The sequence below is a fragment of the Schistocerca nitens genome, chromosome 11, assembly GCF_023898315.1.
Source record: "Schistocerca nitens isolate TAMUIC-IGC-003100 chromosome 11, iqSchNite1.1, whole genome shotgun sequence".
Lineage (NCBI taxonomy): Eukaryota > Metazoa > Arthropoda > Insecta > Orthoptera > Acrididae > Schistocerca > Schistocerca nitens.
This window is the reverse complement of record NC_064624.1, coordinates 168,777,120-168,793,513: the sequence shown is the minus strand read 5'-3', so window position 1 is coordinate 168,793,513 and position 16,394 is coordinate 168,777,120. Positions and strand designations below refer to the sequence as shown.

At 39.7% G+C, this 16,394-nt stretch overlaps 2 protein-coding genes and 1 long non-coding RNA gene across 5 annotated transcripts in view; 2 read left to right on the top strand and 1 right to left on the bottom strand.

Annotated features, from left to right (window-relative positions):
* Nucleotides 1–16,102, top strand: part of LOC126213498 (putative sodium-dependent multivitamin transporter) — a 1,462,669-nt gene extending 1,446,567 nt beyond the window's left edge. Inside the window, exons 12-13 of the mRNA XM_049941335.1 lie at nt 7,488–7,655; nt 15,426–16,102. Coding sequence (XP_049797292.1) covers nt 7,488–7,652 — 165 coding nt within the window. The 3' untranslated portion in view covers nt 7,653–7,655; nt 15,426–16,102. The remainder of the gene's footprint in view (nt 1–7,487; nt 7,656–15,425) is intronic.
* LOC126213500 (putative sodium-dependent multivitamin transporter) overlaps nt 1–16,394 on the top strand; it is a 616,831-nt gene that overhangs the window by 38,103 nt on the left and 562,334 nt on the right. The window lies entirely within an intron of this gene.
* The window catches only part of LOC126213506 (uncharacterized), a 394,607-nt gene that overhangs the window by 241,802 nt on the left and 136,411 nt on the right, over nt 1–16,394 (bottom strand). The window lies entirely within an intron of this gene.

The following is a 16,394-nucleotide window of genomic DNA, read 5'->3' as shown; positions in this document are numbered from 1 at the left end:
GATAATGTATTTGTAGATAAGGATATTTGCAATAATTTAACCATGAAAAATATTATAAATGGGCTCTCTGATCATGAAGGGCAATTCCTCACTCTAAACCAAATTAATGTACAAAGAAAAGAAAATTTCATTTGGAAAACATTTAGGATTATAAACAGACACACCACTGAAACCTTTAATCAGCAATTACAGCTTGTGGACTGGTCTCCTGTATATGCTACAGTTGATGTTAATACAAAATTTAATATATTTATCAATGAAGTTACAAGCCTTTTTGAAGAAACATTTCCTAAAAAATCAGTAAGAGAAAACCTGTTCAAATCAGGAAACAAGCCTTGGATTACTAAAGGCATCAAAATCTCTTGTAAAACAAGAAGAGAACTATATGCTGCAGCCAGGAGTTCAAATGATAACAGTAGGATTACACACTATAAAATCTACAATAAAGTGCTGAATAAGACAATTCAGGCAGCAAAGAACATGTGCTTGAAGGCAGAAATTGACAACTCGAGCAATAAAGTAAAAACTATCTGGAAATTTGTAAAGAAGGAAACGGGGAAAAATGCAGTTTGTAGTGAAAATATCCAAATCAAAAGTGAGGGTAATCTCGTTAGCGATCCAAAAAAAGTTGCAGACACATTCAACTACAATTTTTTAACAGTAACAGAAAAAATAGGTTTACAAGGGTCCATGAAGCAAGCCATCAATCTTTTGAAAGCTAGAGTACCTGGTTTAGTGCAACACATGAAGGTAAAAACAGTCACTGTTCAAGAAATTGAAAGAGTTATTAAATCCCTGAAAAGTAAAAACTCTGCTGGAATTGACAACATTTCTAACAAATTATTAAAATACTGCTCCAGCCATGTAAGTAAAGTCCTTTGCCACATTTTTGATGCGTCACTTAAGCAAGGAATAGTTCCTGAGAGGCTTAAGTATGCAGTTGTAAAACCGCTGTATAAGAAGGGGGATAAGACGGATACTGCTAACTATAGGCCAATATCGCTACTGACAAGCTTTTCAAAAGTTTTAGAGAAACTAATGCATGCCAGGATAGTTAAGCATCTCAGTGAACACAATAGCTTCAGCAAAAGTCAGTTTGGATTTCAGAAAGGTTTGTCAACAGAAGATGCAATATTTGCATTTACTGGCAAACTCTTGGAATCTATCAACAAAAAACTGAAAGTGATTGGCATATTTTGTGACCTAACAAAAGCATTTGACTGTGTAAATCACCAAATTCTTTTACAAAAAGCTGCACATCTCGGTATAAGTGGTGCAGCAGGGAAATGGCTCGACTCATATCTGTCAAACAGAAAACAAAAAGTTGTAGTAGATAGTCAAGATGGTGTCCCAATATCTTCAGAATGGGGTACCATTACATGTGGAGTGCCGCAGGGCTCAGTTCTTGGCCCCTTACTTTTTATTATATTTATAAATGATCTTCCTCTCTCTACGGAATATTGTAGATTCACCATTTTCGCGGATGACACTACACTACTTATTGATAATTCGGAAGATAAGCTTGAGGTAACAGCAAATAAGGTTTTAAATGAAACGGTAAACTGGTTCAACATTAATGGTCTTATTTTAAATTACTGTAAAACAAACTACATTCAGTTCCACAAAACATCCAAAGATGAGGAAATATTTGTAAAGGTAGGTGAGCAGACAATAACCAGGGTAGATTCCTCAAAATACCTAGGCTTGCATATTGATAGCAAACTGAATTGGTCCAACCACATCATGGATCTGTGCAAAAGACTAAGTTCAGCAACATATGCATTGCGCATTGTTTCTTCTTATAGAAATATGGAAACCATGAAGTCAGCGTATTATGGTTACTTTCATGCAATTATGGCATTTGGAATTATATTTTGGGGAAATCAGCCACTGGCTAAAAAAGTACTGTGTGTACAAAAAAGAGCCATAAGGATCATGTGTGGAGTCCAACCTAGAGCCACATGCAGGAATCTTTTTAAGAAGCTTGAAATACTTACATCCACTGGGCAATATATATTCTCATTGATGTGCTTCATAAGGAAAGAAAAATCCATCTTTAAGCTGAATAGTGCATATCACAGTCACAATACTAGAAGGAAACATGATATCCACTATGAACAGCCAAATCTAAGTATGGTGCAGAAAGGAGTCCATTTCAGTGGCTGTAAGATTTTTAATGCCCTCCCTTCAAGAATTAAGTGTTTGGTAGATGATGATCTCCTGTTTAAAAAAACCTTAAGGCAGTTCCTATTGCATTAGAAGAGTTCCTGAACTACAGTGTTTAACATCTCTTGTATTGTAAGTTGCAAATGTATGCCCAAATTTGTATTTGTAATACCGAATATTTTTATTGTAAACATATATTTTGCAATATTTATTTCTCTGTAACACTTATTATTTTGTAATCTTTATCTCTCTCTAAAATGTATTTTTGTAGTGGGACCTAAGTTACTGTTTACTGTTTTTTGTTTCGTAATCTCTATCTATTTCTAAAATGTATTTTTTTTGTAGTGGGACCTAAGTTACTGTTTACTTTTTTTGTTTTGTTTTATGTATTACCATAAATTCTGGCCAAAAGCTTGTAAAATTGACACGTTCCATATCCTGTGATACTGTCACAACATGGATCACCGGAACAAGAGATAAATAAATAAAAAAATAAATAAAAAAATAAATAAATACCTATAGGAGCTAATATTGGTCAAAAATGGAATAAAAGATGTGTCCGGAAACCAGTATCTGTTGAGATATGGCTCAATGTGTCCTCTCATTCCCATCTGTGTGTTACATAGAAGTATATACTACAGGCATGCGCTTACCATGCATTCTGATACATCCTTCAGTGCTACTTCACAGTGACTAGGCATTCTTTCAGATATACAGAGCACCATTTGGATTGTGTTTTGTGCATTGGTCACGTGCTACTGCAACATCTGGACATTGTTGATGGGTTGGGCATACATCAATGTTGTTAAATATCCCCAGAGCCAGAAATCCAACGGATTCAGATTTGGTCAATGAGGTTGACCATGGTACTGGACCTCCCCAGTCAATCCATTACCCATGAACATTGCAGTGAGAACTGTTACAAAATCTGTAGAAAATTGGGTGGTGACCTGTCATGCATAAAACAGTCATCATTCTGTAATGGTAATGTTCTCCATTAGCGCTAATAATTTATTGTACAGAAAACTCTGATATTTGGCACCTGTTTAACTGTTTGGTAAAGTCTATGGCCCTAAGAGCCTTTCACTGCCAATTCCCACCCGTACATTCACTCTGAAGTGATCCTGATGCCTTATCACTGTGATTGCTCAAGTATTGCATTGGTCCATACATGCATACTGTAATAATTTACTATGGTATCTCTTGTGAATTCTGCCTCATCTGTAAATAAAATACAGTCTGTGAACTGTGGATTTTCAACAGCTCATATCATAACAGGTATTGATTTTTGGACATATCAAAATAAGTACTTTCCTTCTGTTATTCACCAATACTAACTCATCTAGGAATATATGACACTATATTTAAACACCCTGTATGTAATGTGTAGGGTGTTTGTTTTGGCATAGAACAACTAAATGGCTCCAAAAAATGTGAATTGTATGAAAAAAATGTACCAGATAAAAAGTTAATGTTTTCAAAGGGGACATATATATGTGCTACCCACTAACTTCCATTCCCACAATGCAGAGGTCAGTTTTTTATTTTCAAATGGAAATCTTCATTTCATCGCAGATTTGGAGTCTATGCCAAAAAATAACTAGGGTTTACCTGAAACTTTCTTTTCATTTGTGGTAGGTGGGGCAGTAATGTACAGATTTCAGATTCTCTGGCTTTTGCAATTAAGAACTGACTCATTTCATTCTACATTGCATTTGTGATAAAAGTGTAAACTTTCCTCTTCTGAACAGTTGTGCTTGTGTTCAAAACTTGATTGCACAGTAAAATTTTTTCGTTTAGACCTTTGAAAATGTGGAAAAGAAGCTACTTTTACTATAACATGGTGTTCTGTTCCCTACAGCACCAGGATGATGAATTTTAGTGGGTCCCCTCAAATCTCAATGTTTTCTTCCACACAATCCTAGTACATGCATAAAATTTTGCTCATAAATCTAGAACCAGCTACATGTGCTGTTTTTTGTGCATTCAGCTAGTTTTTAATAACTTAATTGCGTAATGTATATATGTTTTCTCTACTTTTCTGTCTTTTATGTTACTGTTGAAATTCAACAACTGCATAATTGATTAAAATTAAAATTTAAAAGAGTCTTGATTTTAACTACTTTTAAGATCACTGACTATGTTTTCAAAAATCTTATACATAATTTATTGTTCTGTAAAGACAGATTTATATGCATCTGTAAATAGCTGCTGCTACAGAGCAGAGGGCAGTTCGGTCACAACCGTGTACAGTCACTTGGCTGGTCAGTCAGTATAAAGTCACTTCTGCAAATTCCCAGTTGTACAATTACTTACAATAGACAAAATATTATTGCTACTTACTAATTTTTTTAAACTCCTTCTGAAAAGCCATTGGCACTGAAATGTGAATTTGTCTCTTTTTTTTATAAAGTGGTTTCACTGTTGAGTTCTTTAATCATTCAGGAAACTAAACATTCCTAAAAGAAGAATTACAAATTTGGCCAAGTACTGAACCAACATAGGCAACACAGTGCTTTAGTATTCCACTAGATACTCCATCGTGTACCTGAGAGTTCTTAGTCTTCACTTATTTACTCAGTGACTGAATCTCTGCCTTTCTAGTATCATAGAGGTGTATTTCAGATAGCAGTCTTTGAAAGCTGTTACCTAAGAGAATTAGATAATTCCCTGGAGAAACTAAGTTTTTATTTAACTTACCCACTATATTCAGAAAGTTAGTAGTAGTAGTAGAAGAAGAAGAAGAAGAAGAAGATTTCAGAGTAACCAAACTAACAGGACTGTAAACTTAAAGAAAGGCAAAACTACACTGTACACAAACAGGCTTCAGTGATAGGCCTTGGGTGTAGCTTTTCTGGCCTGCTGTGAAGGTATTGTGATGTGGTTGTGCTGCAAATGTCTGCATATCATAGACATTTGCAACCCAACATTTACATTATGCACTGTGTGTCTTGTTTGGAAACAAATTTGTTCAATTTTCTCACAATTCTTGCTGCCAACATCAGTAATGTCCATTTTAATCTTTCCCCTCAAGCTGGATTTTCAAACAGCTCAGTACTTTCTCAGGTTTCTTTTCTGGCAGTGTTAGCTGTATGTTAACAGTGTTGCAGAGTAGTATGGATCGAGTTGGCCAATACATCCAGTGTGAAGGTTCACTGAATGCAGTGGAAGGAGCAATACAGTGATGCTATAGTGAAATGTTCTCACATGGATGGCAAACCATATCATAATATCTTCATACCACATCAGAAAAGCTACAACCAGTGAACAGTGGAATTCTGTGTCTCTGTAAGTTCAATGTCCTGTTAATTAGGTTGCTCTGTAATCAACATCTCCTTGTAAAGTCAATTGCGGGGAGTTATAAGTGAAGTCCAAATATTTTTCCATGACAATACAATATACAGTATTTAACAATTAGGTCCCATATATAGCAGCTGAGTCAAATAAAAGCTTAGTTTGCAGCCCAATCCAGATATGAAAAAAAAAAAAAAAATGTGTAAAGAGTCAAACTAGAAGCAGTTATTCTGTAAAAAGCCACTGGATAGCATGGATTTCTCATACCAATACGCCCAGAAATATTGCTCAAGAACCTCTATATCACATTTTACACTCCTGGAAATTGAAATAAGAACACCGTGAATTCATTGTCCCAGGAAGGGGAAACTTTATTGACACATTCCTGGGGTCAGATACATCACATGATCACACTGACAGAACCACAGGCACATAGACACAGGCAACAGAGCATGCACAATGTCGGCACTAGTACAGTGTATATCCACCTTTCGCAGCAATGCAGGCTGCTATTCTCCCATGGAGACGATCGTAGAGATGCTGGATGTAGTCCTGTGGAACGGCTTGCCATGCCACTTCCACCTGGCGCCTCAGTTGGACCAGCGTTCATGCTGGACGTGCAGACCGCGTGAGACGACGCTTCATCCAGTCCCAAACATGCTCAATGGGGGACAGATCCGGAGATCTTGCTGGCCAGGGTAGTTGACTTACACCTTCTAGAGCACGTTGGGTGGCACGGGATACATGCGGACGTGCATTGTCCTGCTGGAACAGCAAGTTCCCTTGCCGGTCTAGGAATGGTAGAACGATGGGTTCGATGACGGTTTGGATGTACCGTGCACTATTCAGTGTCCCCTCGACGATCACCAGTGGTGTACGGCCAGTGTAGGAGATCGCTCCCCACACCATGATGCCGGGTGTTGGCCCTGTGTGCCTCGGTCGTATGCAGTCCTGATTGTGGCGCTCACCTGCACGGCGCCAAACACGCATACGACCATCATTGGCACCAAGGCAGAAGCGACTCTCATCGCTGAAGACGACACGTCTCCATTCGTCCCTCCATTCACGCCTGTCGCGACACCACTGGAGGCGGGCTGCACGATGTTGGGGCGTGAGCGGAAGACGGCCTAACGGTGTGCGGGACCGTAGCCCAGCTTCATGGAGACGGTTGCGAATGGTCCTCGCCGATACCCCAGGAGCAACAGTGTCCCTAATTTGCTGGGAAGTGGCGGTGCGGTCCCCTACGGCACTGCGTAGGATCCTACGGTCTTGGCGTGCATCCGTGCGTCGCTGCGGTCCGGTCCCAGGTCGACGGGCACGTGCACCTTCCGCCGACCACTGGCGACAACATCGATGTACTGTGGAGACCTCACGCCCCACGTGTTGAGCAATTCGGCGGTACGTCCACCCGGCCTCCCGCATGCCCACTATACGCCCTCGCTCAAAGTCCGTCAACTGCACATACGGTTCACGTCCACGCTGTCGCGGCATGCTACCAGTGTTAAAGACTGCGATGGAGCTCCGTATGCCATGGCAAACTGGCTGACACTGACGGCGGCGGTGCACAAATGCTGCGCAGCTAGCGCCATTCGACGGCCAACACCGCGGTTCCTGGTGTGTCCGCTGTGCCGTGCGTGTGATCATTGCTTGTACAGCCCTCTCGCAGTGTCCGGAGCAAGTATGGTGGGTCTGACACACCGGTGTCAATGTGTTCTTTTTTCCATTTCCAGGAGTGTATTTAGGGCAAAACAGTAGTGGGCCAAATACTGATCCTTGTGGATCTCCATACTTTTCTCACTGTGAATTTGGTTTTATTCCTGTATTATAATTTGTTAATGTGATCTGTTTTCTGTCACCGAGACAAGACTCTATGCACAATGCAACATTTTATAATTTCTCTTGTAGAATTAAAAGATCTGTGCATCTGAAGGCCTCGGAAAAGTTCGATAAAATATTGACAGTTTAAAGTTTTTCATATTTGGCTCTAGTACAGCCAGTGGTTACAGCCAGTACGTATCTGTGTGCAGGGCTCCAACCCGGTGCAGCTGACACGTGTGGCCGGTGACCTGTCCAATGGTGTGGGACCAGCTGCAGACACCAAGAGCCAGGAGGAGCCGCTCAATGGCATAGGTGGCCACCACGTCACCCCAATGTGGTGTCGACAGAGTATAGTGGGGACTGCTGTGAGCTGAAAGGTGAATCCACATGGCATGCGACCATGAATTTTTGTTCCCTGTACTTGAGGGATCATCATAATTTGACCCAAGATAAACAACAGACCTGGTACTGACACTTATGGGACCCACATTTGATGTTATACAATTGTCAAGTTTGTTTCGTTCTTGTGTCTAAGTGCACCAGTGTGACCCTCCACTTTCTGTTCTGAAGGTTAGATACCATTTGTAGAAGGCATGATGTCACAGACTGTAGCAAGGTCACAGAGTATACTGACTGGATAATTTTTCTTGTTTACCTGTGCCAGAACTTAATTTGTGAGGTCATGCTCAGCTATATGTGTGTTAGTCCTTTAATCACTGCCACCTGGTACCAAATTATACAGGGTGTATACAAAAAGGTATGGCCAAACTTTCGGGAAACATTCTTCACACACAAATAAAGAAAAGATGTTATGTGGACATTTGTCCAGAAACGCTTAATTTCGATGTTAGAGCTCATTTTAGTTTCGCCAGTATGTACTGTACTTCCTCGATTCATCGCCAGTTGGCCCAATTGAAGGAAGGTAATCTTGACTTCAGTGCTCGTGTTGACATGCGACTCATTGCTCTACAGTACTAGCATCAAGCACATCAGTACGTAGCATCAACAGATTAGTGTTCATCACGAATGTGGTTTTGCAGTCAGTGCAATGTTTACAAATGCGAGTTGGCAGATGCCCATTTGATGTATGGATTAGCACGGGGCAATAGCCGTGGCGCGGTACGTTTGTATCGAGACAGATTTCCAGAACGAAGGTGTCCCGACAGGAAGATGTTCGAAGCAATTGATCGGCGTCTTAGGGAGCATGGAACATTCCAGCCTACGACTCGCGACTAGGGAAGACCTAGAACGACGAGGACACCTGCAATGGATGGGGCAATTCTTCGTGAAGTTGGTGATAACCCTAATGTCAGCGTCAGAGAAGTTGCTGCTGTACAAGGTAACGTTGACCACGTCACTGTATGGAGAGTGCTATGGGAGAACCAGTTGTTTCCGTACCGTGTACAGTGTGTGCAGGCACTATCAGCAGCCGATTGGCCTCCACGGGTACACTTTTGCGAATGGTTCATCCTATGTGTCGATCCTCATTTCAGTGCAAATGTTCTCTTTACGGATGAGGCTTCATTCCGACATGATGAAATTGTAAATTTTCACAATCGACATGTGTGGGCTGACGAGAATCCGCACGCAATTGTGAAATCACGTCATCAACACAGATTTTCTGTGAATGTTTGGTCAGGCATTGTTGGTGATGTCTCGATTGGGCCCCATGTTCTTCCACCTACGCTCGATGGAGCACGTTATCATGATTTCATACGGGTTACTCTACCTGTGCTGCTAGAACATGTGCCTTTACAAGTACGACACAACATGTGGTTCGTGCACGATGGAGCTCCTGCACATTTCAGTTGAAATGTTCGTACACTTCTTGACAACAGAATCGTTGACTGATGGATTGGTAGAGGCGTACCAATTCCGTGGCCTCCACGCTCTCCTGACCTCAACCGTCTTGACTTTCATTTATGGGGGCATTTGAAAGCTCTTGTCTACGCAACCCCGGTACTAAATGTAGAGACTCTTCGTGCTTGTATTGTGGACGGCTGTGATACAATACGCCATTCTCCAGGGCTGCATCAGCGCATCAGGGATTCCGTGCGACGGAGGGTGGATGGATGTATCCTCACTAACGGAGGACATTTTGAACATTTCCTGTAACAAAGTGTTTGAAGTCACGCTGGTACGTTCTGTTGCTGTGTGTTTCCATTCCATGATTAATGTGATTTGAAGAGAAGTAATAAAATGAGCTCTAACATGGAAAGTAAGCGTTTCTGGACACATGTCCACATAACATATTTTCTTTCTTTGTGTGTGAGGAATGTTTCCTGAAAGTTTGGCCGTACCTTTTTGTAACACCCTGTACAAATATTTTTGTGGATTTGTGGATGTCAGAGCAACACATTTTCTTAAGCAAGCAGCAGATTTCCAACTTTAATAGACAGTTATCCAGTGAAGAATCACAATACTACAATGTAAAAGTCCATGCAAGAAAAATATCAGAGCTATAGGATCTCATGGAAGACCTCATGGAAGAATTACAAATGTGTGAAAAGATATATACTCTTATATAAATGGTATGCAAATAAATGAATACTTGCTTTCCAAATAGTAATCAGTCACACCACTGAATACCTCAATACTATGAACATTTGTTGCCCACTTTCATAGAAGGAGCAATAACTCCATACACCAAAATTCCAGAGTTTATTCCTCGGGTCATTACTCTTTCCATTCACTGCAGTATTTTCAAAAATGGCATTCCTGTGATGCAACTTCCTTGGGGGTGACAATCTCCCACCCCCTTGCATCAGTAATTACATAAAGATATCATGCATTGGACAAACCAATAATACCACTTTTTATCCACTGAAATAACGCCTTTCCAGTATTTCCATAGTTTTTATGTAATCATGCTGTAGGAATGTCATTTTTAAAATGGATTATTTCTCTGTGTGTAACTATCTCCCTTACCTCACAAAAAAGACTTTGCATTTCAGACATAACACAGACAGAATTGTACGAGGCACTGGAGCAGGATGAAATGTAAATATGTGGTACAGTGGGCTGTGTCTTCTGCTGTGCACTTCATAATGAACTTCAGAATTAACTGAAATGTGTAATAAGTGTAATCAGTAGAGATGAAATTAGTGAAGGTAGGAGGGAGGTCTCGAAAGTTCTCTGCCTCATACTGAAAAACGTGCATTTATGTTTCCAGAATGTTTTTCAACATAATCTTCTCTAACATTAACATATTTCATCCAGTGAAATTTCGTCTTTGTAGTGTACCATTGGAAGGGCTGCAAGGCACTCTTTCACAGCTGGAGTTGCTTGTGTGTTAGGTGAAAAATGCTGATGAACAAGAGCAACTTTGAATTTTAAGAGGAAATGGAAGTCTGAGTGAAACATGTCAGGGGAGTAGGCTGAACTTTCATCCAACACTTTACAGTGCATATCTAAAAGTAAATTATGTCAAGGTTGTCTATTTACTGCCATTAGGGAAACTCCATGATACACAGTCACTGCAAAGAAACTTCTAAACAAACAAAGATTACTGCATAACAGGTGTAAAACAAATAGTAGGGCTATAGATAGATGCTGAATGAAATGCATTTGGCTGTCAAGACATCAATTACTGATGCCTTCAATGACTACCATAGCAGAATATTGTGAAAATGACATTTCACAGAAACCAAAGAAATTCTGTTCCTATGTAAAGGCTGTTAATGCACAAAGTTAGCGTCCAGCCGTAGTGAATGAGACAGGAACTGAAATTGAGGGTAGCAGAGCAAAAGCTGAAATGCTTAACTACATTTTCAAATTTCCTTTGCAAAGGAAAACCCAGGAGAATTGCTCAACTTTAGTCCTTGTACTACTGAAAAGATGAGTGAAAGAAGTATTAGTGTCAGTGGTGTTAAGAAATAGCTGAGATTGTTAAAACTGAACAAAGTTCCAGGCCCGATTGAATCCCTGTCAGAGTCTATACTGAATTTGTGGCTGAGTCAGCCCATCTTCTAACTGTAATCTATCGTAGATCCCTCAAACAAAAAACTGTGCCCAGTTCTTCGAAAAAGGTATAGGTCACACCTATCTACAAGAAAGGTAGTAAAAGTGATCCACAAAGCTGTCATCTAATATCCTTGACATCAATTTGTTGTAGAATCTTAGAACATTTTCTGAGCTCAAACATAATGATGTACATTGAATAGAATGACCTCCTCAATGCCAGCCAGCATGATTTTCAAACCAAACTTTCACTTTTCTCCCATGACATATTGAAAGCTTTGGATCAAGGCAACCAGGTGGATGTTATGTTTCTTGTTTTCTGAAAAGGATTTGACTTAGTACCACAGCTTTGCTTATTGTCAAAAGTATGATCATATGAGGTATCAAGTGATATTTGTGACTGGATTGAGGACTTTTTGGTAAGAAGGATGCAGCATGCTATCTTGGATGGAGAGTCATTGTCAGATGCAGAAGTCATTTTAGCTGTTGTGATGCAAGTAGTGTTCTTGTTGTATGTTAATGACCTTGCAGATAGTATTAATAGTAAAATCAGGATTTTCACAGATGATGCAGTTATCTATAATGAAGTACTATCTGAAAGAAAGTGGGATAAATATTTTATAAATATTCAGTTAGATCTTGATAAGATTTCAGTGTGGTGCAGAGATTGGCAACTTTCTCTAAATGTTCAAAAATGTAAAATTTTGCACTCGACAAAATGAAAAAACTCATTATCCTATTACTATAATATCAATGAGCCACAGTTCAGATTGGCCAGCTCATACAAATACCTGGTTGTAATGATTTGTAGGGATATGTAATGGAATGTTCATGCAGGCTCATTTGTGGATAAAGCAGCTGTTAGACTTTGCTTCATTGGTAGAATACTGTGGAAGTGCATTCAGTCTACAAAGGAGATGGCTTACAAATCACTTGTGTGGCTGGTTCAAGAATATTGCTCAAGTGTGGGACCCATACCAGACAGGACTAACAGGAGATATTGAACGTACATTCTGACAGCTATTGAACTATATGAAATAAAATCATCATCAAATTCTGAATGGCTTGCGTTAGGATGTTCAAACTACATGGTTGGCTGCAGGGCATGATGGGAATTGGTATGTGAATTCACACATGCCTTTCACCATTTGCATGCGAAAATGTCACAGCACAGTGTGCCTGAGTGTATAGCACTTGTAAAGGCCTACCATACGAGCAATAGCACTCCAACTGTGGTTCAAGCTGAAGACAACTGGTCCAAGTGTGCTAACAATCAACAATTTGATTTGCAAGTTTGAGAGAATGGGTAGTGTCGTGAGGACAGTGTCGGCAATATTGGTCATCCAAAAAGCCTGAAAACTTAAAGAATATGCATGCTGTGTTTCAAACCAGCCACAGGAAATTGATCAGATGAGCTGCACAACAGGTGGGAACCAACCGGAGATACTGCGACAAATTGTTGTTGAAACATGCGTCTCTTCCCGTACAAAATTCAAACCCGTCAGCCATTAAGCCCCAAGGGTATGGAACAGTGGTTGTGTTTCATCAGCACTATTGTCCACAGAACTGACAAATAGGACTTTGATCTGAATATTGTTCGGTTTAACGGAAAAGCGCATTTTCATTTAGACAAGTCCGTCAATAAGCAAAAATGGTGCATTTGGGGGGACTGAGAATCTGCATTTCATTATCGAGAAGTCTCTTCACCTTCAGTGGGTGTCTGTGTGGTGTGCAATGTCCAGTCATGGAACAATCGGTTCCATATCTCTTGCTGGAACAGTAACTACCTAACAGTATGTGAATGTTTTGTAGGACGATTTTCTCCCCCTTATCTAAAATGATCCTTATTTTGACAAGAGGTGGTTCATGCATGACGGAACTTAACCCCACAGAAGCAGGAGTGTGTTTAATGCCCTGGAGGAGCACTTTGGGGACCCCATTCTGGCTCTGGAGTACCCAGAGGCCACTGGAACAGGCTACATTCCCCTCATCCAGATTCTCTGGATCTGAAAACATGTGACTGCATTTTGTGGGGCTATATTAAAGACAAGGAGTACACAATAACCCCAAAACCATTGCCGAGCTGGAAAACGCCATTTCGGAGGTCATCGACAGCATCAATGTTCAGACAATTCAACAAGTCGTGTACAATTTCGCTATTCATCTGTGCCACATCATTGCCAATGTTGGCAGATATATCAAACGTGTCATAACCTAAATCCAAATATCTGTAGTGACATTTACATGTTGAATAAAGTGTATGCATGCCATAGTTTGTAACTAATGTAACTTTTTTTCATATAGTTCGATAGTTGTCACCCTGTATACAGAGCAGGGCAGCTCAAATAATCACAGGTTTGTTTAATCCGTGGAAGATTGTCAGAAAGATACTGAAGGACCTGAACTGGAAGACTCTCAAAGATAGATGTAAAGTATCCCCAGAATGTCTACTGACAGAGTTTCAAGAAGCAGCTTTAAATGATTACTCTAGCGATATACTACAATCCCAAATGTATAACTCACACAGGGACTGTGAGGATAAGATTAGAATAATTCTTCCCGCACTCCACACATGAACGGAACAGGAAGAAAGCGTAATAACTGGTACAATACAATGTATCCTCTGCCACGCACCTCACAGTGGATTGCAGAATATGGATGTAGATGTAGATATGAATTTCAATTATGTATGACTCAATATAGTGAAAATGGTACAAAATATGCAACATATCTTCTCATTGTAAAAGAGACTGAGATTACGTTGTTATCAGCCTTATTTCTGCAGCAAAGCTCTACAATCCCCCCCCCCCCTCCCTGCAGACACCGCCCTCCAACAATTCATTGCTGCCTCAGGATTAAGTCCTCTCAATCAAACTACTCTTTCTGTCAAGTTGTGCAATGAATTTCTTTTTTTTCCGTAATTTGGTTCTGTACCTCCACATTAGTCTACCCATCTAATCTTCAGAATTCTCCCATAGCACCATGTCTCTTACCAGAAGTCGATATCATTGACATTAAACTTCTATACAGGGTGAAACTTAAGAGAGATACTTTCAGAACAGACTGACGTAAAACTTAAATTTGTATTTGATGTTAATAAATTTCTCTTTTTCGGGAAAACTTATCATCCTATTTACATTTTACATCGTCCCTGCTTTGGTTATTTTGCTGCCCAAATAGCAAAACTCATCTGTAGCTTTCAGTGTCTCATTTCCTAATAAAATATTCCTGACCCCTTTTGTTGGTGTTCACCTTGTAACCTCTTCTGAAGGCATTATCCACTCCATTCGACTGATTCTCCTAGTCCTTTGCTGTCTCTGATACAATTATGATGTTACCAATAAACTTCGATTTTTTGTCTGCTCCCTAAATTCTAATTCCCTGTCCAAAATTGTCTGGTTTCATTTTCTGTTGCTCAATGTACAAACTGAGTAACTTGGGAGATAGCCTACAACCTGGTCTCATTCCTTTTGTGTCCTTCAGTTCTTGTACCTGCAGTCTGGTTTGCTGCAACCCTGACTCATTCCTCTCACCCCTTTTAATTCCTATAACTATACTCTGGTTTCTTTACAGACTGTAATCTTCTGCATCCTGAAGTTTATTCCTGCTGTCTTAGCAACTTCAAAGAGAATATTCTCCTCCAATTTGGCTTGTATGATTCTTTCCATTCTTCTATAAATAATTTGCCAGTAGTTTGCAGTCATGAATTATTAAACTTATGGTTCAGTATTATCACACCTGTCATTTGCCTCCAAACCTGTCGCTTGCCTTTTTTTGAAATAGCAGTTATAAAATTTTTCTTTATGTTTGTGGGTATTTCACCTGTATCATATGTCTTGAACACCAGGCAGCATAGTTTTGTCATGGCTGACTCTTCCAAGGAGCTCAGTATTTCTGGGGGAATTTCATCTATTTCCAAGTGCTTTGGTTTCACTTACATCTTTCAATGCTCTGTCAGACTCTTCTCACAATGTCATATCTCCCATATCATGTGCATCTACTGCCTCTGTATATTTCTTCCACATTTCAGCCTTCCTTTCTTTGCTAAATATGAGTTTGCCCTCTGAGCTTTTCCAAAGGTTTCTTTAATTTCCCTTTACACAGCATGTATGTTTCCCACAACCACGTAAACTGAATGTTTGAAATCCAGTGTGTGACTGTTTGTTTTCCCTGTTATTGTGTTGCAGGTGCTGATTTGTGGGTTCCCAGCCTGAGACATTCCAGCCTTCTCTACAGAGGCTGCAACAACTTGGTCTCTTTATTTTCTAGTTTTGTAAAAAAGGAAAAAAAATTATAAACACTCAGTATTCCTCAGTTTATAATAGCTGTGCTTTTTATTGTCAGTTCTCTTCTGTTCAGCTGAATTGCTGCAAATAATGAAACGCTGCAAAATCAGTTTTATAGGTGCATGAAGTCTTGACAGAAGCAGCCAAAGAGAATGGGAGAGATTATATGAGGCAGAAAAATGTTGCTGAAGTTAACTGGTGATGCAATACTGTGCAGTGTAGGAACTTTCACAAATGTAACATTTCAGTGGACTTATTAAATATGGGCAATTGCTTACCTGGTAAACTGTGAGCAAAAGTATGACAATAATTATTACAATATTGGAAAAAGTTCTGACCAGGAAATCAGTAATCGTGTGATGAAGAACAATACTACAGGAGGGTGGAGGCATTGGATGGTGTAAAGATGGCTGAATAATATTGTTGAATGGCATAGAAAAGATGCCTCCAAAATAAAACTAGTTGCCTATAAAAGGTCACAGATACAAACCAATCACAAGATTTGCACATGTACATTTTCCATCATATTTGCTGCACTGTAATTATTTTTCTAGAGCACATTACACTTTAGAATAATCTGTCTTGTCTTGTGTGTATGGGTTCCCTGCCAAAGTAAATTTTTTTAAGGTTAAAACCATTTTGCCATATCAGCTTTAAAATTTTTTAAAATATGAATGTTTCTTTATTTCATCATTCACTCACCCACTGTCAGCTGATTTTTGGCTCCTGTATTAAATTGAGTAATTCGAAATCAAGCTGCATCTGTACTTCACTCTTTTGAATAATGCATCAGTTTAAATAGAACTCAATACAACACACTGCATTGCTATCTGCACCACTTCCATCACGGCTGAACTTATACAAACACAT